This window comes from Spea bombifrons, chromosome 11 (genome assembly GCF_027358695.1).
Source record: "Spea bombifrons isolate aSpeBom1 chromosome 11, aSpeBom1.2.pri, whole genome shotgun sequence".
Taxonomy (NCBI): Eukaryota; Metazoa; Chordata; class Amphibia; order Anura; family Pelobatidae; genus Spea; species Spea bombifrons.
The window spans coordinates 33,344,743-33,368,255 of record NC_071097.1 but is presented as its reverse complement, the minus strand read 5'-3'; the positions used below and the strand labels follow the sequence as shown (position 1 = coordinate 33,368,255).

General features: G+C 39.6%; 1 protein-coding gene across 1 annotated transcript; it reads right to left on the bottom strand.

Moving 5' to 3' along the window:
* Positions 1–829: 829 nt before the first annotated feature.
* On the bottom strand, positions 830–23,368 carry LOC128468308 (alpha-2-macroglobulin-like protein 1). The gene is made up of 35 exons (XM_053449998.1): positions 23,191–23,368; positions 23,002–23,054; positions 22,554–22,574; positions 21,752–21,908; positions 21,330–21,414; positions 20,657–20,777; positions 19,829–19,943; positions 18,909–19,015; positions 18,504–18,668; positions 17,950–18,180; positions 17,246–17,318; positions 16,141–16,286; positions 15,804–15,959; positions 14,220–14,366; positions 13,551–13,659; positions 12,788–12,872; positions 12,034–12,259; positions 11,587–11,710; positions 10,957–11,078; positions 10,738–10,789; positions 10,458–10,541; positions 9,808–9,984; positions 8,991–9,066; positions 8,622–8,778; positions 8,302–8,376; positions 7,913–8,072; positions 6,565–6,743; positions 6,040–6,255; positions 5,734–5,858; positions 5,359–5,449; positions 4,959–5,027; positions 2,814–2,916; positions 1,910–1,951; positions 1,444–1,590; positions 830–1,028 (listed from the first exon to the last, which is right to left on the bottom strand). Exons 1-35 carry the CDS (start codon positions 23,366–23,368, stop codon positions 1,018–1,020), a joined length of 4,185 nt encoding a protein of 1,394 aa, XP_053305973.1. The 3' UTR covers positions 830–1,017.
* Positions 23,369–23,513: the final 145 nt, after the last annotated feature.

The following is a 23,513-nucleotide window of genomic DNA, read 5'->3' as shown; positions in this document are numbered from 1 at the left end:
TTTTATCGATTAGTTGTTGCAGCCCTAGATGCCACAAGTCGCAATAAAGGAAGGGTCTGCCATGTTTGGGGACATTTGTTTGCCAACATTGCTCAGGCGCATGTTCTGTACACCTCATTTCAGCAGGTGGGACATGGGCTTCATCATCATCATCATCTCATACATCAGATATTGGCTGTCGTCAATCAGCCTAATTTTTATAAAAAAAATAATTCCCTAACCTACACTACCTACCCAATACCAGCAGCACTCTGCCCTTCTTCCAGCGCTTCAGCTGGAGTTATAGTCTCCGGGCCATACTATTCAACGAGGTCTAACAGTTTTCTATATGAATTTTCCAGTTCCCAGTTCTTGGGTGATTAGAAAGCCCAAATCAGCCCTCAGCCCAAGTCCATCTGGCACTAGGAATCCAAATGCACGAGTCTACTACCGGGGGACACAACACAGCAGCAGAAATCAAGAGACCCCCGTATCCAGTTGACTGTAGTAGGGTTGAGTTCAGTTTGAGTTAAAAAAAACTTAATTATTCATAAAAACCCCAAAAGCTGCTTGTGAATTGCAAATTAACTTTACTTTGCTTCCTTGGCACTATACGAGTGACGTGCGAGTCTCACTACAAGTGCAATTTTCACAAAATTATTTAATGTTCGTTTTTTTTTTTTTGCTTTTAGTTTTTTTTTTCACTCGTGTGCTGGACTTATAAATAGCTTTTCAAGTAGACCTCAGACAAATCTAGATAACCCTTAACTCAACCAACCACTCGACTTTTTTGACCCTAATATATGAACAAATGTCATTTTCAACACACGTGGAAGAAGGTCACCCACAATGGTATTTCATGTTTTATTGGTTTTGTTGGTTTTGTTGGGGTTCTCCATTGAACAGCTACAATATGTTATGTAGTAAATGTTTGTATCTGTCCAAAAGGTTATCACTTCTTCTGCGGCTTGTGAGTTTTACGTTTAGCACCGACGGCAGCTTCACTTATAATCCATCCCTGGTGCGATCTTCAATGGTTTATCTTGTTCCTGCAGAGATAGATGTCTTTTTAGAAAAATCTGTGGATTTTTTTTCTTTCTTTTATAAAAAAATACGAAACTGTATGAAAAATAGAAGGTGTAGAATCTGTGCCCACTAACATGCATGGACTGGCCATCTGGGCCGCTAGCTGACAGAGGCACATTATGGAGGTAGTGGCCAGCGGCTGGATACGGCATAAAAATTGTAGTCTGTAGCCATCAGCTGCACATCATCATCATCAGGTGCCAGGGCCGCCCTGTCATTGCCAGTCTGGCCCTGGCCACTAAGCATTTGGATATGACTAAAACTTAATGTGAGCAGTTCTTTATTTTAACTGTTTATCATGATTTTAAATTAAATTAAAGAAAGTGTTAGATTGACAGACGGGATGAGGGAAAGCTTGGTAAAGAGCAGTCAACAGACCTGCGTGACCCGTCCGGTAGAAGCACCACTTAGCGTCGGGATGGCTCGTATCGTAGCAGCAATTCTTTTGAAGACATTCTTCACGGGTGATCCCCGGATGTCCACAATCCTTCCTTGCCGACACCTCTGCATTACAGTGACCCGGATCTGGGCGAGGGAGAAAGAATTACAGAATATAATATCATAACGTGCCTGAAGAAGAGACCTAGATTGTCTTGAAAGCTTGCAATTCATTATACATCAGTTAGCCAATAAAGGTATCATATTTACCAAATTTACTTACAGGGTATAAGACGTAGATCTCCCCGTACCTCAAAATCTAATCAGGAATTTACATCTCTTTCTGATATGTAAAATGGGTTAATGTCATCTTCAAAGCCTTTAGCATACTGTTCCGTTTTAATATTCATCTAGAACTGTTCAGAAATGAATGACAGAGAAATCCATCGGAGGTCAGAATGATTACCTGAACTGCAGGGAGAGTTGTATTCGGCCGCCGTGCTCTCTTCTGCAGAGACAAGAAATAGATGGACATGAGAAAGCAGCACCGGTGGGACGGAGAGCCCCCCGTGTGTCTGTTATACTCCAAGTAATTACTCCAAGTAAAAATGTGTTTTGATCTACAGCAGCCCCCTTGGGATTGGCTGGCAGATTAATTGCCCTTTAGGGGACCTCGTGTTTTTATTTTTAATGCAGTGAATAAATATTATTTCTTATGCTATCATACTTAGCCCTCTATGTTCTGCTTCATTAAAAAAGTATCCAGACCCCCTTTAAACATTACTTGAGGCTTATGCTTGTTGAAGTATATTTTCTATTTTAAACTAACAGATGTTCTTAGCGCTGAAATGCTGGTGGGAATTGCATTATAATAAAGGGAAGGGACAATAAGTGCAATCATATAATAAGTGCAGAAGTCATACCGACTTTAGGAACAGGGTAGAATAAGTATGAATTCATAAAAAAAAACAGATCCCTCCTCTGTATAGCATACAGACTAAGGAGTAGTATGGTAAGGGCAGACATACAGGGGGAGGAGGTGAGTGCAATTTACAAGATGGCCCCAGAAGAGGCGTTCTTTAAGATTTGCTTTTGAAGATGTGACGAGTTGATGTTTGGCGAATTTTAGGAGTTCCCAGGAAACGGAGAAGCCCCATTGTATGTATCAGTGTTATCCTTCACAAGTTTCATCATCTCCAGGATATATTTTTTCACCTGAATGTTCTCCTTGTAAAAAAGCATGAGGTCCACTAAAATCACCCAGTCGTGTCAGGTCCCAGCGATGGGTCTTCAGGATCCTCAGTACGTTTATTTGAGTGTCTAACTGGAGTCACAGTGTTTTGTTATAAACTGAAGATAAATTCACATACCTGGCTCATAATAGTCATACACTAGAACTGCGGCGGGATGCAGGTTATCCACGTGTGTTTCTTCTTTGATCCTAAAAGCTAAACTTTGTGTTTCGTGTGTAAGCTGCCAAAAAAGAAATGGAATTGTGTCAATCAAAGCAACAATATAACATGCTTGACTTCATAATAATAAGAGTCTTCAAGAGATCATGCCTACAGTGGGAGCTGGAGGTAAAAATTAAACTGTGATGATCGTAACATGGATCTGTAGGCGATATCAGTGATGTTATCCCATTTCTCCAGGTGGTAGCTCATTAACCAAGTAGCCCTTCATGTTCAAAGGGTGGTGGTTTATGCATTTATTTAATTTGATTTGCATTTATTAGCACATATATGTAAATTTCAATTTTCGCAGTAGTCCTTAAAATCATTCATATGTCCCTCTTATTAAAGTTATGGTCAGAAGCCGTAGGTCCTAGACAAATATCGAGGGGTCTGTACATGCGAAGCAAATAGATGGGACAGCATCGTTTATAGCAGGAGCTCATCAGGGCGCGTCGTAGAAGACAATAGGGACAGGTGGAGAGAACTCGGAGATCAGTGGCTATAACAACACGTTACTAGTATTAGAACATAAGCTAACGCGTTAGAAATTAGTTGTGGTTTTAGAACCTTTGGAAGAACTTGTATAGTAGAGGATAAGTAGAGAAAATATAGAACTTCATGGAAGAATAAGGGTTGAATGTAAAGGTTAATAAAAACAATATTTCGAGCCCGGGGAAGAGAAGGGATGTGATACAAACATTTAAATACATAAAGAGGAGAAATCTTAGGCCAGAATCTAACACTAGAGGGCCAGATGCCTAAATGTAATGTAATTCAAACACAGCACCACCACATGGTCAAGATTCAGTTCCAAAATAATAAAATGATAAATATAATATAATAATAAATATACTCTCCTAATTTATGGTTGCTAAACTCTTCCTTACTCCTTCAATACTATTACCACTGCAATGTACAGCGGGCAATTACTTTCAAGGGATCCATGTATAAAGTGGATATAGAGGCAAAAGGTAATAATTATTGACCTTATTTGCATGTGCCTACCCAGAATCCCTTGTGGTTGTGGCAGCACCATGAGATTTCTGAGGGAAAAACAAGCCTTCTGGCTTGTCTGGTGTCTGTAGATGAGTGTGTAATAATAATACTTCTAGATACCCCTACATTTTAGTGAAAGGGTTTCCATCACCTTTACCCACCATAACTTATATAAGGGTATTTCTTGGTTACCCCAAGCCTCAAATATTAAGCCAGTATCATAATATCATGCTGATGAGGGTTATTAAGGCTCTTTAGGGAGGAGGGGGAAACATTTGGTGCTCTGGGCTTGGGGCTGAGATTTGAAGGAACCTGAGGGGCTCATTTATCCTGCTGTAATGCTGGAGTTGCTTTTTCACTGTCTGAACACCCACTGTGAAAGGTGTGAGCGTGATATGCACTGCAGTCCTTGCTACAATGCAAGCTTCATTTTACCTGATCCTTATGGGCTTGTGAAATTAGCAGAATTTTTTTTGATTTTGGCCATAAATAACTGAACACTGTATTTATTTCCACGTTTTGAACGTGTGCCTATTAATCGCTGTTTTGGAATCATGTTACTGAACACAGCAAAGCAACCACATGTTTTTATGGATTAAGGATTTGGCCATAAAGGGGTATTAGCCTTTGGGTTGTGACCTGAAGTTAAAGGGGTCTTTCAAGGGATCCATGTATAAAGTGCATATAGAGGCAAAAGGTGATAATTATTTACCTTATTTGCATGCGCCTACCCAGAATCCCTTGTGGTTGTGGCAGCACCATGAGATTTCTGAGGGAACAACAAGCCCCTGTCTGGTGTCTGTAGATGAGCGTTTAACAATGCTTCTACATATATATATATAAATAAATCTGTGATTGTGCACTGATAAATGACCAGGAGCATTATAGAATTTTAATCTATTCTTCTATAAAATAGTAAAAACAGTAACAATTAATGAGCAAAACAGTATAAATTGGTTGAAAACTCATAATTTTGAAGTTATTAATGGACGGCGAAAAGAATATTGTATCAATTACAAAAGGATTGGGGAACGGTGTGTGCCTATGTGAGAAACAGTTTCTTACCTCGTCCAAATAAATGATGACCTTCTCTTCTGTGATTTCTGTTTTTTTCACGTGTTGATGTTGGATTAGCTGGCCAAAGACAATGAGCGTGTACGTAAGAATTAGAGATACTATCTGACAAAGGAATTGAGGCTTTTCAAGTAAATTTTAGAGATTTATAAATACAAATCTGTAACAAATTTCCAACTGAGAAGCAGTCGTCATGGAAACCAATGGAACGTTCTTGTTGATTGCTCCATCATTACTACATTGTCCTTGGAAAAGTGATATAACAGTGGTACCTACTTACTAGGTATTTAAAATATTTTTTTCTTCCACAACCTGTGACATTTTAATTCTTTATATATTTATTTTTCATGACCTGCTCAGAAGTACAGTTTTGCCGGTTCATAGTTCTCACCAAAGCAACGCTCTTTTTATCGGGGACAAATCCTGTTAGAAGTTCAACCTCAACAATCACCATGTTGGAGGAGACTCGGTTCCCGTTGTAACTAAAGAAGAGAGAAAGAACGATATCTATGATTGAACCTAACGTTATGGCAAATGTGTTTTGCAGCGAGTTAAAGCATCAACATATTCTATTGTATGCCCAACACTCAATCTACACCAGCTGTCAGAAAACCAGACATACCCGATATAACATCAACTGTCACAACATCCAACCTCAAAAGCCAGAGACATCCAGCAGTTCTTTAAGTCAAGCTCTACCACTTCTTTTTTATTGACTGGGTCCATTGCACGGCTTTTGGAACCCTACTTGACCACGATAATTTACCTGACTTCCACTTGAACATCAAAGCTTTCATGTTCCTGATAAGTGCAGACCGAGGGCCGTGTTTTAACACTCAGGACAAAAAACTTCTGATCCTTGGCAGGTGGAGCGTGATATGTCAGATGAGACTGGAAAGAGAAGAGACAACGCATCTTATTTGTAGAACGTGCACGTTACAAACCATAACTCCATGACCTCATATACTCTGCTTATGAACAACGAAATCTATGTATTTAAGCAAGTTCAATGAAAAAAGAACATTTGTGAAGGACAAATAAAGTAAAATGCTGGGGGAAGATGCTGACCAACCTGGACATAGACACATCCGGTTCCCACGGCTGTCACCGTGTACTCCCCTGGGATATCTGGTAGCGATACTTTCTGCTGGAGATCTCTGCGACTTTTGTCCACGTCAAATTGTTTTTGAAACCCTGAGAGTGAGCGGACCGTCACGGACACCTTGTCTATCTCGACGTGCACTCCCGCTGTAAATTTAGACAGAGCGTGGAAAGCTGTAACTGTGTCCTGTGAAAGAAAAAAGTGCACTTGTGATGAAATGCTCGGCTCGTTAACATAATCATATGTGTGCAGAGAGCAGATGCCGGGTCTCTCTTATATGTAGACCAGAAGGCAGAGAGAGTTATTTAGTGTAATAAGGAGGAAGATTCTATTGGGTGCTAATTTAATGCTGGCTGTTTATATTATATTCTTATTGTATATTACAATTGACCCATTTCATAATTTTGAATTTTCCGGTTTACCCAATATTTCACACAAAATGTGATAATTCCTTTTGCTTAAAATAAAATTGTTAGCGTCTATATTTGAGCATACCTGAGTGGAATAGAAAGATCCGCGTGCGTTTTGTTGTTTTATTATCCAGTTTGCGATTTTGGAAGCTTCATCGAGGTCTTTAACATTTGGTTGACCAGTGAGTATAGCGAGGAGTATATATGAGGACATCTCTATATTTCCACTAAATGTGTGTGGCAGTTCCCAATGCTTTGATACACCTAAGTTCGGATTAGAATTGGCCAAGCACAGACAAATATTTTATTAAAGACTACAAGGGTTAGATTTTTAAACTTAAAAAAACCCCCAAAAAACCAACAACTGAGCACATAAGGACATCTATCTGACAGGGGCCGCCCTAAATCTAAATAGGGGTCTCCCCTGCGGTCACTTCCACAGAGGCCCTGCTGCTTACCTGTGTATTGCTTACACTGTGTGAACAACGTCTCTTGAATCCGCACAGGGGAAGCAGGAACCCAGCGGAGTCATGTGACTTTACGTTATATCACTTGATATCACACAGAGTGCGAGCACCGCAGAGGGAAGCAGTGGCCCCTGGGGAAGTCTGCGAGCAGCACCGAGCGCTGCAGTTCAGGTAAGGAGGCGGGAGAGGGTACATGAACGAGTTTACGTGATTGAGGGAATGAATGGGTATCTCTGAATGAATGAGTATCTGTGAATGAGTATATGAATATATGAATGAGTGAATGAATGCTTGTGAATGAATGTGAATGAGTGAATTAATATATGAATGAGTGAATTAATGTTTGCGAGTCTTGTGCTTCCAATCTGGGTCTTGGGCATATCCTGTGGATGCAATCAGGCTGCCAGGGCTTACATGATACTGAGGGGGGGGGGTTAATTCACAAGAGGGTGCTGGCTGGGGGCATCACATAAATCCTAAAGGGAAGGCTGGGTGGTGGGATAAATATACAATATGGGGCCAGTCGGGATAATACGCAAGGATGTGGGGGCATTAGGGTGACAACATCAACAAAACAGTGTGGAAAATACTGTTTTTTAATTGTTATAGCATAGCCCTGTTTGGGTGTCGGTGTGGCAAAGCCTGTCCTGGTGTGTTGTTTGGGTGTCGGTGTGGCAGAGCCTGTCCTGGTGTGTGTGTTTGGGTGTCGGTGTGGCAAAGCCTGTCCTGGTGTATGTGTGTTTGGTCATCCTGTTACTTTACTTACTGTAGAAATAAATATAAACAATTTAATTTTTATTCATCCAGAGATAAAACGGCCTCGTGAACTTGTAGTTATTTCAGAGGACAAAAATTCTATCTATCTATACAGTATATGTACAATGAGGACTGAATGAAATTAAGCTGAATATCTACAGAATATCCATACATTTGTCATATGTTGGCGGAGGCGTTCTGGTTCCTTACCTTCCTTTATAGCCTTTGTTTCCAGTTCCTCTAGTATATGTTGTTTTAAATTGTTGTCTCCCGACAGGGAAACAGCATAGGCAAGGAGAGCTTCAGTGTAAGTGTGATTTGTTTTATCTGCGTGATTCCTCAAACAGCTCAAGGCGTTATCCAACATGGTCTTCGAAAAAGAAAACGAAAATTTATTTAAGAGAAAACCTTTTTGACCGCATGCTGTCAAAGCCTATGCTCGGTAAACTAAACAACAAACAACACGACAAACACGATTTGCCTCACAGAAGAAGAAATTTAAGAGCACCATCATAATCTACAGTCCTGTATAATGGGGGAAAATAACTTAACATCAGTAGTTCATCACATTCATCGTATGTAAGAACAGAATAACTCACGTTGTGCTCCACACCGTATTCCAGAAGAGAGATTGCAACATAGGCGGTGATTGCTAATTCGCGGTTTTCCTCATCCTGAAATAAGACACCAAAACATCAGGAGACAAGATAGTAACACATAGACATGTTTAAACGCCTTGTATCAATATACAGAAACTAATGAAGCATACTTCTAGTTGTACTAATATCGTGATTATCACACCAAAACATCAAAACCTTTTCTAAAAATGGCTACCTTGATGCCCTTAAAGTTGCCTAGTCTTGTGGAGGTCTTTTCTTCACCCTTACTATATAAGTATGTTTTTTAGAGATCCAAATACCTCTAATCGGTTGTTAAAGTTATTTGTAGATGTCTTAAAGCAGCCATCGGGCTTCTGGAGGCTGCTCAGCCATTTCAAAGAGTCTTGAACGTTGTTGTCGTCTATGAACATGTACTTTTTTGCGTTGCCAAAGCATCTTATTACAAAGGCCGTGAGCCTGCAAGAGGAGCCCCCAAAATCAGGTATTAGTCAATTTCTGCCATTGTAGGTCACTATGGAAAAAAAGACACTATGAATCCCCAAAAATCTCCCCTTAAGTACAATGAAAAAAATTATAAAAATTAGGATACATTAAAAATGGCTTCTATTTTATTATCTTCATAAACGCACCTTCACTTTTCTAAATATAGATTATAATTTGAAACATACCAAACGTCTCCATCTTGATACTTGAATATGCCGTAAGAACCGTTTTCGTTTTTGAAATTCAGAATGTTTTGGTAACCTGCAGAGAGAGAAAATCATTGAGTCGATGGTCTCTTCTACAAATCACTCAACACCCAACTAGTTTATTCCACAAATCTGTTCCTTACTAAAGCAGATAAGGGGAACGGAACATAAAATGTGACATAGAACCATTTAAGGTCCTCTATTAATAACATTTTTAAGTCCAGTGCATTTTTTAAATGGACTTAGAAAAGAAGACTAATGTCCACCTTTCTCCTGGCTGTTTCTATAAGCCTTGGGGAGCAGGTCCCGCTGGTTACAGGGGAGACCTCTGATTGGGACTATTTTTACCATGTGCAGAGCTGGCGCAAGCTTCATAGGATACATTAGATGCTTCTACAGACCTTTAATAAATTTAACTAAAGGGTTAAAATTCTGTTTTAGGAAATTCTGTATCAAGAGGAAGCTATTTCAGAGAGGGCTAGTCTTAAAACCAGTTTAACGTGAACCCATCATGCGTATGTAAGCGGGACACTTTGTATATACACTGTGTTAGCAGGTGAGTCACTGGGTGTACTGGGACTGAGCCCACTTTGTTGCGCAGACCATCTGTGACAGAGGACTGTGAGTGTGCACTCATCGGGTGGCGGACGTGTAGTCCGTATCGTTGTTCTGCTTGCCTGCGCTGTATGTTTGGGTGGTATTGTCCTCGGCATGCACCGGACAGCAAGCTGCACATTTTTCTTCACGGTCTCTTCATGATATCATGAAAACACCTGGAGCGTTTCCCGTCGCTCACCTGTGGTCAGACTGTGCAGTAATGTTTTTTCATCCTCGGGTGTTTGGTGCCTCGTGTTTTTTATCAGCTCCATGGCAAAAAGATTTGATGCAAAAATGGCCACATTCTGCTCTCCGCATCCAGTTGGTAAGCGTATAATGCTTTCAAAGTCAATATCTTCGATATTTATTAAGTCACCTGTTAAAAGTTCATGGTTAAAAAGTATAGAAGGGAACATGGAGTCCAACATTTTATTCTAAACTGTTAGGGATATTCCAGCCATCATATCCGCTATATTGTACATGACAGATGTCCCTTTCATTTTTTACGGCATTTTTAATTGGTCAGGGGGCTCGGACACTGGAATATTCCTTTAACAAACTCGGATGTGATAAACAACCGATCGACATAATTATAAAGTAATTCTTTCCAGTATAGATGTATTGGACCGGATTACGGATATTAACCATTTTATTCTGTATTAGTATTTGAAATAATGGGACTGCACATGATTAACCCAAATCAACTGATAACCAGAGGAACCAGTTATACTGGTGTGCCGTTATAAAAATTTAAGGTAACACCAACATTATTATTATTATTATCTTTTATTTATATAGCGATGTATTCTGTTGATCATATTCCAGTTACAGCGTAAGAAGTTTCCTTACCGATGACGGTGATATACGCGCGTTCAGAACCCTTCACCATATTTTCTGGAATCTTAAGGGACACCTCTTGTCGTACGCTTTCACCTGCGTGAAAAAAGGTGGTTAACAGTTACTCAAAGAGATACGTTTATTCATGCGCTCATAATATCATTCCTCGAGGTAACTCTGGACCTTTTACAATGAATGGTGTATCCATCACCCCCATCCCAAACGTCGGCTGCTTTGGTACCACTAGATTATTAGTAGATTCATTTGTTCCCCACAACATGCCATAGAGTACCTTTTGGGCACATGCGATAAGTCTCTGTGTGATCCTCCTCGACTCCACTTGACTAAAATAACAGAAGAAAAATATTAAATTAAATAAAAGGCAGACACCCCCAGGGCACCCATCCCAAATATATATATCAAGTCTTCACTGGAGGTGTAATGTTCTCATGTAATTTACTTCCATTGAAGAATAAGAGAAAGGTTCTTGAATTTAGAATTTAATGCTCACTTTTATTTTGATGGTTTTTTCTAGGTAATCTTGTAAATTCTTATGTCCCAGTTGCTCGTGATGACCTGTGCAATCACCATCCTGCTTCACGGCTCCACTGATTATCTTGAGTTTGAGATCACCTTATAGACAAAGAACAAAAGGGATTCTTTAAACAAGGAAAGTAGACATGTGATGGGTCTTCCGGTAGTGCAGTCCGTCAGTAATGCGCTTCCCCGGCAAAGCGAGCTGGTAAATTAAGTTCCGCCATTTTCTACTCATTCTCTGGTAGCGCGGCAAACGCAATTCTACTTCCTGCTCGCGTCTGCCACATCAACACAGCTCGTAGTCTTCGCCTCATCTCTGCTTTCTACCTGTCCATACCTTTCCCCTTCTTTATTTATAACCACACAATGGTTTTCCATATTTCTTTGAGCAGATAACACATGCGGCGTACCAAAAATGTTAAAAATACAGGTTCCTTTTTAAAATCCTTTTTTAAAATGGCACCGAACCATAAGGGTGCAGCCTATACAATATGGTGTATGTGAGGCTCTTTTGGGAAATATATATTAAGCTTCTGTGAATCTCCCTGATATTATGAACCTTGTTTTAGGATATATAGGAGATTTAGGCAGTCACAGGCAGTACCGATTTTCGAAGCAGTGATGTTCCAGGTAAAGGCGGCAGACTGGTCGGCACAGATACACCTGGAGTGATCCTTAGATACCTCTTTAGCTTTGAAATCAGATGATTCAGACAGTGACGCCGCCACCTGTGGGATGAGACAAAAAAGCTTATTATTATTGAGTTTGAGTCATTTGAGACCTGTGTTAGGTACTACACATGAATATTTAACCTATAGTTATAGGACAACTTTCAAACTTTACACCAGAATCACTTTTATACAAAACTAATGATAAATAATAAACTCAAATTTTCATTGCTTTCTGATGTCAAAACCTTGGGATATACCCCCCTCTGGGGCGATCAGATACCCCGTGTGCCTCTTCTCAATGGGCCAGTAACAAAGGATATCTCTCAGAAATATTACACATGTAATATAATAGAATTTGACAGGCTGAATATATTACCTACCACAATGCAGCTGTCCAGATAGTTATGGGCGACAGCGGTCACTGGGAATGTTTCTCCCTGCACCGCAGAGTGGGGTAGGGTCAGGTCAATGAAGTAGGATTTCAAAACGGTAAGGTCAACCTCCTCGGCCTCGCCGTATCCCGACTCGCCGAAGCAGAATGCGTCGGTAGCCCAATTAGTAATACTGTCCGGTGTGGTCAGTTTAAGCGTGGCCTTACTGTCTGGTCTACAATTCAAAGAAAAAGATATAAGGATCATCATACAGGGATATTATCATATTATCTATTCCTAAACTACTAATATATTCCAACGTTCTATAACACCAAAATCTGGTAAATATCTATGAGTAGCATATTAAGTGTTCCATACAGTCCATAGAATTAACAATAAACATTGGGGTTTTGGTATAAAAAGTGATCCAGATAAAAAGCAGGGGATATGGACTTATCATAATGAGTACCGAAATCACTTTTTTTTATATATATTTTATTCTAATACCCGATCTGTGTTTGTGTCTTTTTCACGTTTGTTAGAGTGTGTTTGCTGAATATATACTGCTATCTAAACCAAATATCATTACAATTCCCAATATACATATTAATGGAGAGTCCATGGCTTAGATAGTCCATATAGCCATCCAAATGTTGCTGCTTGAAGACTAATTTCATTGCTATGTCTTTTTATAACATAGTTTGAACCTCACACCATGGGAAGCAGACACAGGAATAAGTAAACCAAAGCATGAGAAAATTACCCTATAGAAACGAGGTCATAAAGCCACGTTTCAGGGAACCACGATCGCACTGCAGGCTTCTTTGCTTCTTGTTTCTTTGCGGAATCTACAAAATGGATTAAACACATTTAAAAGGTAGAAAAGCTAAAAAAAAAAAAATAAGGGAGAAACGCTAATAAATGAAAAGAGATTGAAGGAATAAGGAAAATGAATGAACTGAGAAGGAATAAAATGAATGGAGAAAAGAGCAAAGCGTGAAAATAAGAAGCTGTCGTAGACATGAGGTATGGAGAACCAGATTAACGAAAATGATGGCAGTGAGCAAAGAGTGGTGACTAAATGTTGCAAACAGACCCACATATTCTCCTTGTCCATGTTTTGCAGTTTAGCCCACTTTTACCCGTTTAATTGGGTGTAAAGAGTAGTTTAGTGTGATAGTAGCTCTGATGGCCTAGATAGGTCACAGAACCTCAAGGACCATTTTCTTTTCACCCTCTAGACGCTGGCCTACAGAGACCATCTCTATGCTCTCGGTTCCCACCGAGAAATGGGGACAGTAGAAGAGGGGCTGATGAGTGAACAGGTCAACATATTTTACTGGGTTTAAGTCATGTTTTGGTCATTGAAATGGTCCACTTTTATTCATTTCACAAATTTCTGGGCTTTATACCAGAAAATAACCTCTACTGGATCATAATAACCAGATGAAAGCTTCTTGGCGGAAGAATTAAATCCTGTCTATCCCTGATCACCATGAACTTACTCTTAGTATTGAAGTCCTTACCCTTTATCACTGGAAGTCCTCCAGCGGAAGACCGTGCGGTGAATGCAGGAGTGCTGCATATCAGTGGCTTCCTGATCTTGGCATTGCTAAAAACCTTCAATTCGGTTGTCTGTCAAAAAAAAAAAAGGAACTTGAATATCTCTCTACTTATTGTTTAATACAGTGAATGAATTTAAACATGACATGCATGGGGTAGGTTTAAGACAAGACAGGAACTGATTAGGAGTTAAAGAATAGGTTGGTAGAAATTCTTTGGATTTTTCAGACTAGGCATATCATGGCACGTCGGTGATTTAACCCCTTAAGGACAATGGGCGGTCCCTAAACCCATTGAAAACGCATTTTGAGCCTGTACATGTACGGGCTTTGTCATTAAGGGGTTAAGAGATTTCCACATTTGATAGCACAGTTTCAATAATTGCCAACTGTTTCATGCCACATTTTTTTTATATCCTATATATTTAACTGTGAGTAACGAGTATCTTTTTTACATCCTGGTGGTTACCTGCCAAAATGTGACATTTAGTTCAATATTTATGACATTGGTTCAATATTTATGATGAATGCCTGACAAAACCTAGAGCTCGTACACATTATGGTGAATAGCGGCCCCCAGTTAGCTGCTACATTCAGCTAATATCTTATTTGTCCATAGATGCTTGATTTTACCTTAAACAAGCTGTAGACATCGGCTTCTGGTATAAATGTTAAACGTGAGCTTAGATGAGGATTATCGGTTGCTTCCGGGCAATCTGGAGTTTCTTGAAAATGTACGTCGGAGAATACTTGAGAAATGAAATACTTAAAAAAATCATCCTTTGAAAAGAGAAGAGTCCATAAGAAATGTGACATATGATTGGTTCATGTAATAATAATAATAACAGATGACATGAGCATCCTGATTGAGGTCACAGAGGGCAAGGCTATGTCCTCTATGGGGAATGTTCATTAAATGTAAATTATTTTGCATGCTTGACTCCATAAGTTAAAAAAATAAAATTGACGGTCCAAATGACCAGTTTTAACCATGAGATTAGGTATCAGGCCTCCCACGGGCTATTTTTTGTGTTAACCCCCTTTGCTTAGAGGTTATAATAAGGTAATAACACACTATAGACAATGGTTAACAGTGACCCTGCGGTCCTTTTGTCAATGTATTTTTCTAAACTAAATAATAATACATTTTTTATTATTTAATGATATTGTTGGGAGGACAAAGCTTCTCTTTTTAAATTTTGCCAGTTTCGAGCAAGAACTTGCTTGCTCTTGCATGCCTTCACCTGAAACGTTAAAGTTATAGATATTCGTTGGCACTCGCAGACAACCCATGTTAGTGAATCTGTGGGTTGTTAGCATGCCAGGGTCTGGTGAGATGAGTTAACCCTTAACTTGGCGGAACAGGAAAGAATCTTCCCCTAACTGGTGCTACACACTTGGAAGCTGGATGTCTAAATTGTCTTTGTATGCTGTAGCTTTATCATTACCCGCCAGCCTCAGACCATTATCCGTCCTCCACCAAACTTTACAGGTGGCACTATGCACTCATTATTTAGCTTTTGCTGGGCATCTGCCGAACCCACATTTGTTCAACAGATAGTAAAGCCTCATTCATCACTCGAGAAAACACATTTCCAATGCCCCAGAATCCAATGGTGATGTGCTTTACACCACTCCAGCCGACATTTGGCATTGTGCACAGTGATCTTCAGCTTGTGTGCAGTTAGTTGGCCATGGAAACCCATTTCACGAAGCGCCCGACGCACAGTGCTTGTGCTGAAGCACTTTGTAACTCTGTAGTGATTATTACTATAGAGGACAGGTAAATTTTACTCACTACTCGCTTCAGCGATCAATGGCCCCACTCTGTGAGTGTGCGTGGTCTACAGAACAGAGCTGTTCTTACTCTCAGGGATTTACACTTATAATAATAAAACTTACAGTGGACCGGGGCAGATCTAGCAGGGCAAACATTTTATGAACTGACCTATGACAGAGCCACATTTAAAGCCTTTGAGCTCTTCATTATGACTTATTCTATTGGTAGTGATTGTCTATGGAGATGGCTGCCTATTCGCTTGATTGTATAAACCTCTTAGCGATGGGTGTGGCTAAAACACCTGAACTCAAAAATTAGGAGCGGCGTCCCCATGCTCTTGGTCATTCCTTTGAAAACTGGGACTATGGGGAAATATAGCTCTATATGTCTGCCTATGAGCTGCATTAGGTAAAGTCGGTTGTATAGTGTTATCTCACCCTTTCATCAACATGTACGTTGGGGTCATGAGCCCTGTGAATCAAAAGCCCTTTATCCACAGAACGGACAGAACAAAACGAGCCGGGTTCTCCCTTTATTTCCAGGTTCACCTTCCCTCTTGGCTCTACCACTTTTTCAGAGAATTCAAGTTGAACCTGCGCACAAAAATATAAATCATCAAAAAGAAATACACGGACACAAAACACTCCAGTTTTATAGAAACTAAAACAACTGCATCTTGATGGATCTATTCGGCAGAAGTTTAGCTCTTTTGCCTGTCTCTACCCACTTGTAACTTTCTCTCATCCGTGTCGCTTCCTTCTAACTTTTCCTTACCTTACTTTTGAAGCACGGTGGGATAGTGTACGATGATTTATCTCCAGCCATACCCCCGCTCCGTAATACAGTGAAAACCAAAACCTGGGCCGTGGGGTACAGATCATTGCTCGCAGCAAATTTTAGAGAGAAGGAACCGTGTAGAGCTGAAACAAAAGTTGAATGTTTATTGTACATAAATTACTGCAAAAATAATAATGCAGCACGAAAATGTAGTTTGATGAAGAGATAGAAGGAGAGAGAGAGACACAGAGAGGTCCTCCTTATAGCCATACCAGTTGTCTAGACTAGACCTCCTGCTCGTGGAGACAAATCTCGTGGAGACAAATTGCAGGTAACACTACCCTCCCCTTGACTAGAGCCATCCTGCCGAGCTAGTACTGGTTTCTGAGGAAATCATAGATGGAAAGAGCGTATCTTGGCCTGAGTATGTACAATGCAGGATTATGTTGTAGTAGCCAAGAATAATTGTAAGGTGTGGGCTGGACAGGAGGTCAAACTGTAGTTCTTCTGTGTGGAGAGCCCTGACTATTAGGAGAGCTCTCATAGTTTTACTCTGTAATGGGATATTCCCAGTTCCCAAATGAGTTCCATCAAGTGCTGCAATAGAATTTTTTATATTTTTTTTCTATTGGAATCCCTTGAGCCTTGGCCTATAGTTCGCCAATGAAATTCCCCATGGCCTCAGAGTTAATGAAGCCTTGGTGGCCAGTTGGTGCCCAGTTCATTGCAGTGTGAGTGGGACGAATAGTCTTTGACAGGTAGGAAGCGTGGTCATAGTTACTTCCTAATTTCACTAAGCTTGAGTGTTTTCTGGCTTCTTGGGACATGTTTTAGCCATATGTCCTTTTTTGTCCACAATACAAACAGAGACCTAGGGACCTATGGAGTTGTTTCTCTTTAGCACTGGGTCCTATTTCCATGGGTTCTGCGACTTTGTACATTGTGCAAGCCAACGAAAAGTATGAAAGTCTCCTGTCATACCCAAAGTTTCTTAACCTTTACACAATTGGGATTTACAGTATGCTGGTCATATAATTGAGGCCGAGAAAAGCTAAATCAGAGAAAAATGAAACAAAAGAGAAGCACATGTAATATTACTCACTAGGACCACTCTCTTGGCTTTTAATCTCCTCCTTGTGCTCTCCAAAAGAATATATTCCTTCTCTGCCACGAAGCTGCAGAAAAAATAAAAGTACCATATATATGAAACCCATATCAGCATTTTCTAAGATAAAAAAAATGGAATTCAGTTTTTTCTAAATATATTCCAGTAACCCTACTGTCCAAGGACATGTTTCTAATGACCGGACCATTCCATTGCTATGGTGATAACAGCACTTTGCACTAGAACAACATTCTTTGTGTAGAACCCACAGTGTGTACCAGAGAAACATTCAAATACATAAAGGGACTTAACAAAGTAGTGGAGGGAAGTTTATTTCAAAGGAGGAGAAATATTAGAACAAGATGCCATAATCTCAAAATAGACATTTAGATGGAAAGGCTCTACTTTACTAAGAGTGTCGTAGTCGTAGTCTTTACGTCAGACTAAATGGGCTGAATGGGTCTTAATTGATGTCAACTTCTATGTCTCATCGAAGAGATATTTGGTTGTTATTTACAGCAATGGAGTCTAATGTGAATGAATTAAGGCTATAAATATTTCCTTCCAACCATTCATGTTATTCCACCGTGCGTTTATCCTATGAATGAACCTTTATAAACACCATATTCAATTTCTTTATGAACTTATAAAGAAAACAGCATTTAATAATATTATTAAAAACCTGACAGTTAATTACTTACAATGTAGAAGAAGGAAAGGTGGTTTGAGTCGGGATCCAGCTCGTTCTTATTGATGTGATATTCAACTTTTACTGGCTGCTCCTTGTCACATGGCCACTTCTCTCCGAGGGTTTCCACCTTCAAATAGCTGTTGCTGTCTGAATAGAAAGGCTTGAGCCATCTGTATGAAAATGCATGGACTCCCAATAAATCATACCCAGATTCACTTGTCTCCTCTAATGAAAAGGCTCCCTGAAATGAATGATAGTGGAACAAATAGTAAAGATATATGTATACACACGTTTATAATTTCTGGTGAAAAAAATGGGTTGCTCCTCAACGTTGATTAACAAAGTAGACAGGAGCTCCATGTGGTAGGGCCACAGTGGAAGCCAGGTCCCCAATCTTCTTCTTCTTCTGGGGCTGCACTCCTCACAGTGGGATGCGCGGCCTATTCCTTCCCTCTTGGCCGAAACCAAGGGAGGGTTCGATAACCAAAGGCCTCCCAAAGAGAGGACCCACTGAAGTCACATTTGATCACATGCTAGAAATTAAACATTATTTGGAAGGCTTACCGAAATAGCCACCATGTCTTTCCATTCAGATGTATCAAGTGTAAAAGAAGCAATTCCCTTCTCATCGGTCACCAAAGATATGTTAGTTTTTACATGATCATTAGTCACAATGACATATACAGTTTTCTTCGGGCTCGGCTCCAGGAGTTCATTTATAACTTTCACCTGAAAAAGATGAACATTGTCAATCAAAATACACACCACTTACACTGATGTAACCAGGAACGTTATTGCTTTCTTTGGACGTTAGCGATAAAGGGGAAAGCTAATGTCCCTATCAATTAAGCATATTATAGTACTCTTTGTTGAGCCTATGTTGATCATCACCGCCATGTCTCCCTTGTATCTTATCACTTGCTGGTCTTGCACCAGTGTTGCCAACTCGGCATATTTCTGTCTGCTTACCATGCCAGTGAAAGGAAGTCCTCTAAAATAAAAAGTCTCAAAGTCAACAAACGATACTAGCTCAAAGGTTCCAATGTCCAGCTGTGCTTCTCCTTTTTCCACCAGACCTGTGGAAAAAAAGCATACAGAGTTTTGAGGATTTGTTTTTTATTTAGTAAGGTAAACATACATATGGTGACATATACACTTTTTAGTTCATGTATTTACATATAATGGAACTTAATTAAAAAAAAGTTTTGCCAACAAGACAATTAACTGCCAACAGCTAAAGATTCGCTCTTTAGAAAGTGGGACCTCTCCTAACTTTCTGTTGCCCCTGATGGTCAGCATGTGAAGTGGATCTGTGGTAGAAGGAAGGAGATAGAGAGGGTGCATTGCTGTGAAAACAGGGCCTTATGCAAGGTAAGTAGGGGCCAGGGTAAGAGAGAGAGAGTGCGTATGTATGTATGTATGGATGTATCTAGTATTTATATATGTATTTATGTGTAAGTGTGTATGCATGCACGTGTAAGTGTATGGTGTGCAAGTAGGTGTGTTTGTGTAAGTGTATGGTGGTAGAGTGAGTGTGTGAGTGTATGTATGTATTACTGTATGATGTTTAAATGTACTTGCATGTTAGTGTATGGTTTTAGCACAAGTGTGATTGTGTTACAGTATCAGGTATGAGCTTAGAGGGAGATAGTCTGTGTATATATGTGTAAGCATTAGGTATTAGAGTGAGGCAGTGTTAGAGCGAGTTTCTGTGTTAGTATGTGCCTGTGCTTTAGTTATGGGGTTGCTGAAGAAATAATGGACACAGGTGCCACTAACAGGTTGGACAAAATGTTCAACTTTCATATTTACTGCAGGTAAACGATACTGCAGTAAACATAGAAAATACTCTACCTTCACATAATCGAGCTTATTGTAGTCAGCCTTACCTGTGATCTGCTCTTTTAGTGCGGCTGCAACCGTTAACCGTCTGATATATGTGGCGACTGTTAAATTGAAGAAGCCAAGGTCAGCCTTCGTGGTGAAACATCCTTTGTTGTCAGTCTGTTAACGGAGAGCGGAATTTCATGAATAGAGTCTTTGGCAAAGATGAAAGCGCTGGCCTTAGTACTCGATTACTGACCTATCAGGTTACCTTTACACATCTTAGACATGAATCTTTAAACAGACCCTTTCATATGTTGGTCAACCAGCCTATGGATTAAACTAACCAACGTCTTTAAATGTATAAATCCTCAGGTAAAGAATAAAAAATCTTTCCGAGGCCCGGATCTGATAGAAGACATACAACATTATTAGTTATTATCTCTGTGATTTAGTTACATTTTTATGCGGTTAGTACTATATATGTTTATCTGGGAACTCTCCAGGTTTGACACAGAATCTTCGGGTGATGAGTTGCTACCTGGCAGCTTAGGATCAGTTTCCTTATTCTCCATGCGAGAGGAGTGGTATTTGGCCACACCCACTTCCCTGCCTCTAAAGGTTGTCTGGGGCTAACCCCGCCCATACATGCAGCTAGCCCCACCACCAGAAAAGGGAGCGCTTCGGGTAGCTTATCCTACAAGGTTCTCAGGTATGTATGTATGATCAGCCTAGGAGCTCCTGCTTGGTAAGACTTTATCATTTATTAGGAGAAGTAACACCTCTGATAAAGATAAAAAGGTTTATAGGTATACATGAGGCTTCACACAACTGATACTTATCACATTATAACCTTCTGCCTCATAAATTCTGATGGGTGCAACACCTCTTACCTGTGCTCCATGGATATGCTGGCAGACTGAAGTGTCCGCTCCATCTTGTTCCAGTGGGTTAGTTGGAAACTCGCAGACATAAATATCAAGAGATCCATGAACTGGCTTCGCAAAGGTATAACTGGAAAGGATAGTTACATCTCACTAATGGACCCACAGGTTAGGCTTGTTTTCATGTTTTGATTTTTGTGCATAAATGGTTGGATATCCACTCTGACTGTAAGAGTAGCAAATGCTGCTACTGAAACATTCCTTTTATATAAGCATAATTGCTGGTGATTTTCAGTAAAAAAAAAGGATCAGTGTAAGCAGGGCCTGACAAGCAATGGTGTTGACAATAAAAATGAAAAAAATACAAAAAAAGGAAATCTAAACTACCTGTGACATATGTATATTCTTTATATTTATTCTATAATCAATTATTCAAGAGATCTCTTCATTTATTTTATTAACCTCTCAGTCTTAATATTCTCCTTAATTCTACCCTTTTGCTCTTTTGCCTTGAAATCCTACTCTTTTCATCTTCGTGATGATCCATTGTCTTCCCACGAAGTAATACCTCTAGTATGTTACACCAGTGTAAAAAAGTGTAAATGGCGGAGTTGACAGAAGTTGTGATAGAACCATAGTTTACATTTGGGGGGAAGACAATGATGCTACTGATCCTGCTTACCTGCCACAAACTTCCAAGACAAAGGATTCATCATTTGGAGTCACTTTCTTCGGCATATTAAATTTGAGGTCAAACTTTTTCAGGACTAAGGAAAGAAATGTATGAGTTATGCTCTGAAGATTCTAGACACCACCTTCTCCACAAGATTAGTACAGTGGTTACCAGTTACCATGAAGTCCTTTGCATGGTGGCTCTACTGAAGACCATTTATCTATTAGCCGAAGGACATTGGGTCAATTAGTCTTTTTCTTCTCTACTATCTACATTGCATATAAAAAGGCTTCTTAGAAAACTTGGTGATAACCCTACTGCTAGATCCAATGTGTCCCATATCATGATCAGTACATTAGTAGGACAGTCTTTTTAGTCTCCCTTTAATGATCCTTCTCGAGAGTCATTGAGGTCTTTGTTTTGTTACTCACCATATTCAGAGACAGAAAATGATTTAGCGTGTCCTTTATTGGCAAGAATCTTATAATGCCCCAATGGTATCTCGTCTCCCAACGGAAAACTAAAGTCGGCAATTCCTTGAATGGGGGAAACATCTTTCCACTGGGCAATACGGTTCTCATTTGGATCCTGCGGAAGAGTTTTTCATAAAATGTTACAATTATTCTAAGTTCATATCTAAATTTGAGCATACCAGCAAAACTTATTGATTATGAGAAATAAAGTATTGCATTTATAATATTATTACCATATTATGTTCAACATACAATACAATTACCATATTATTATTGTTCCTAAATGTGATAACCATATTATATTATGAGATAAAGCTTGATAAGGCTAAGGTAAAGCCCAAAATATTAACTATGGAGTAAAAACCAGTGCAGTAGGGTAAGTAACTTAAATATGCATGGGATGGTTCTCAAATAAAAAACGTGACCAAGGACTGATTAAGGTTTGAGTATTTAAGGCAGGAAAAACAACGGGCAGACTAGAAGGGGCCAAATGGGTCTGATCTTCTGGCAAATTCTATATTTCTTTGTAAAAAAAACAAAATCTTATAATTTGATATTTGCAGTCTCTGGGTTATGGTCTGAAATTTAGTTGTGTTACTTGAATGTATGTAATAAATGTAAAAGTATGATATTCTGAGATATGAAAAGGAATCCAAAGACAGAAGAAGAGTTCTCCTACTCTTGTATGAATAAGCAGGAATTTTAATCACAGTTATGAAAGACTCAACAAAGCTTTTGAGATGTTTTTTTTTGTCCTTACCAGAACCTCCACCAATGGAATCTAGAAAGAAAACACAATATGTTATCTGTCATCCTTAATAATCCCGATATCATACCTAAAACATCATGAGAAATCCTGAGGAGCATATTCTAAAGACACACGAAAGTTTCACCAACAAATTGGAACATATGGGGAGTTGTTAGGGAGTTGTAGCTAGCGATATAATTGCGAAAGGCCATCGGGGTGGTGTTGGTAGAAGAAGATAGAGGTGGGGACTGATGTTTAAGTGAAAGGAATGAGATGCCCAAGTAAGTGAAGGAATGTTTGGTTGTGAACCTTCCGTATTGTAGGGTTCCCCAGTGAGTGGGACTCTAGTCTGTTAATCTGGTTGATGTTCTCCTGGGTCAGATTCTTTTGTACATAACCCCTAAAGAGCGTGAAGAGCGAATGGGTGTGATAACCCAAAACCGAGTTAAATGTATCTCACCTGATCATTGACGGCACGGAAATTATTATCCAGGGACACCACCCGAAAACTCACTAAAGTGAACCGACACAAGAAAATTAGGAACTCCTTATCTGATATTTCCCCCCACACTGCATTTCATATACTAACTGCCCTAATGTAACCCCACTCATTGTATAAGCCCTATTATAAATCTAGTGTGGGTCTCACCTGTCTGTCCTGGTTTGTACATTGGTTTATCCAGATGAATGAAGCTTCCGTAATGATGTTTGTGTACCACAACCTTTTCGGTATTATTAATGTGAAAGTTTTCTCCGTCTAATAAAACATTGAAATTCCACTGACTTCTCTCGCTGTGCAAGTCAGGAACCTGGAAATGAAAGGCCATTTCTAACGCTTTTTGAAAAACATTGTGCAATTACAATCCTAACATTAAACATATTCTGGGCAGAGATACAGACATATGGAAAAAACACACATTTTTTAGGCAGGGGCATCGCTAGCGTTGGAGCCCTGTCTGGGGATGGTGAGGC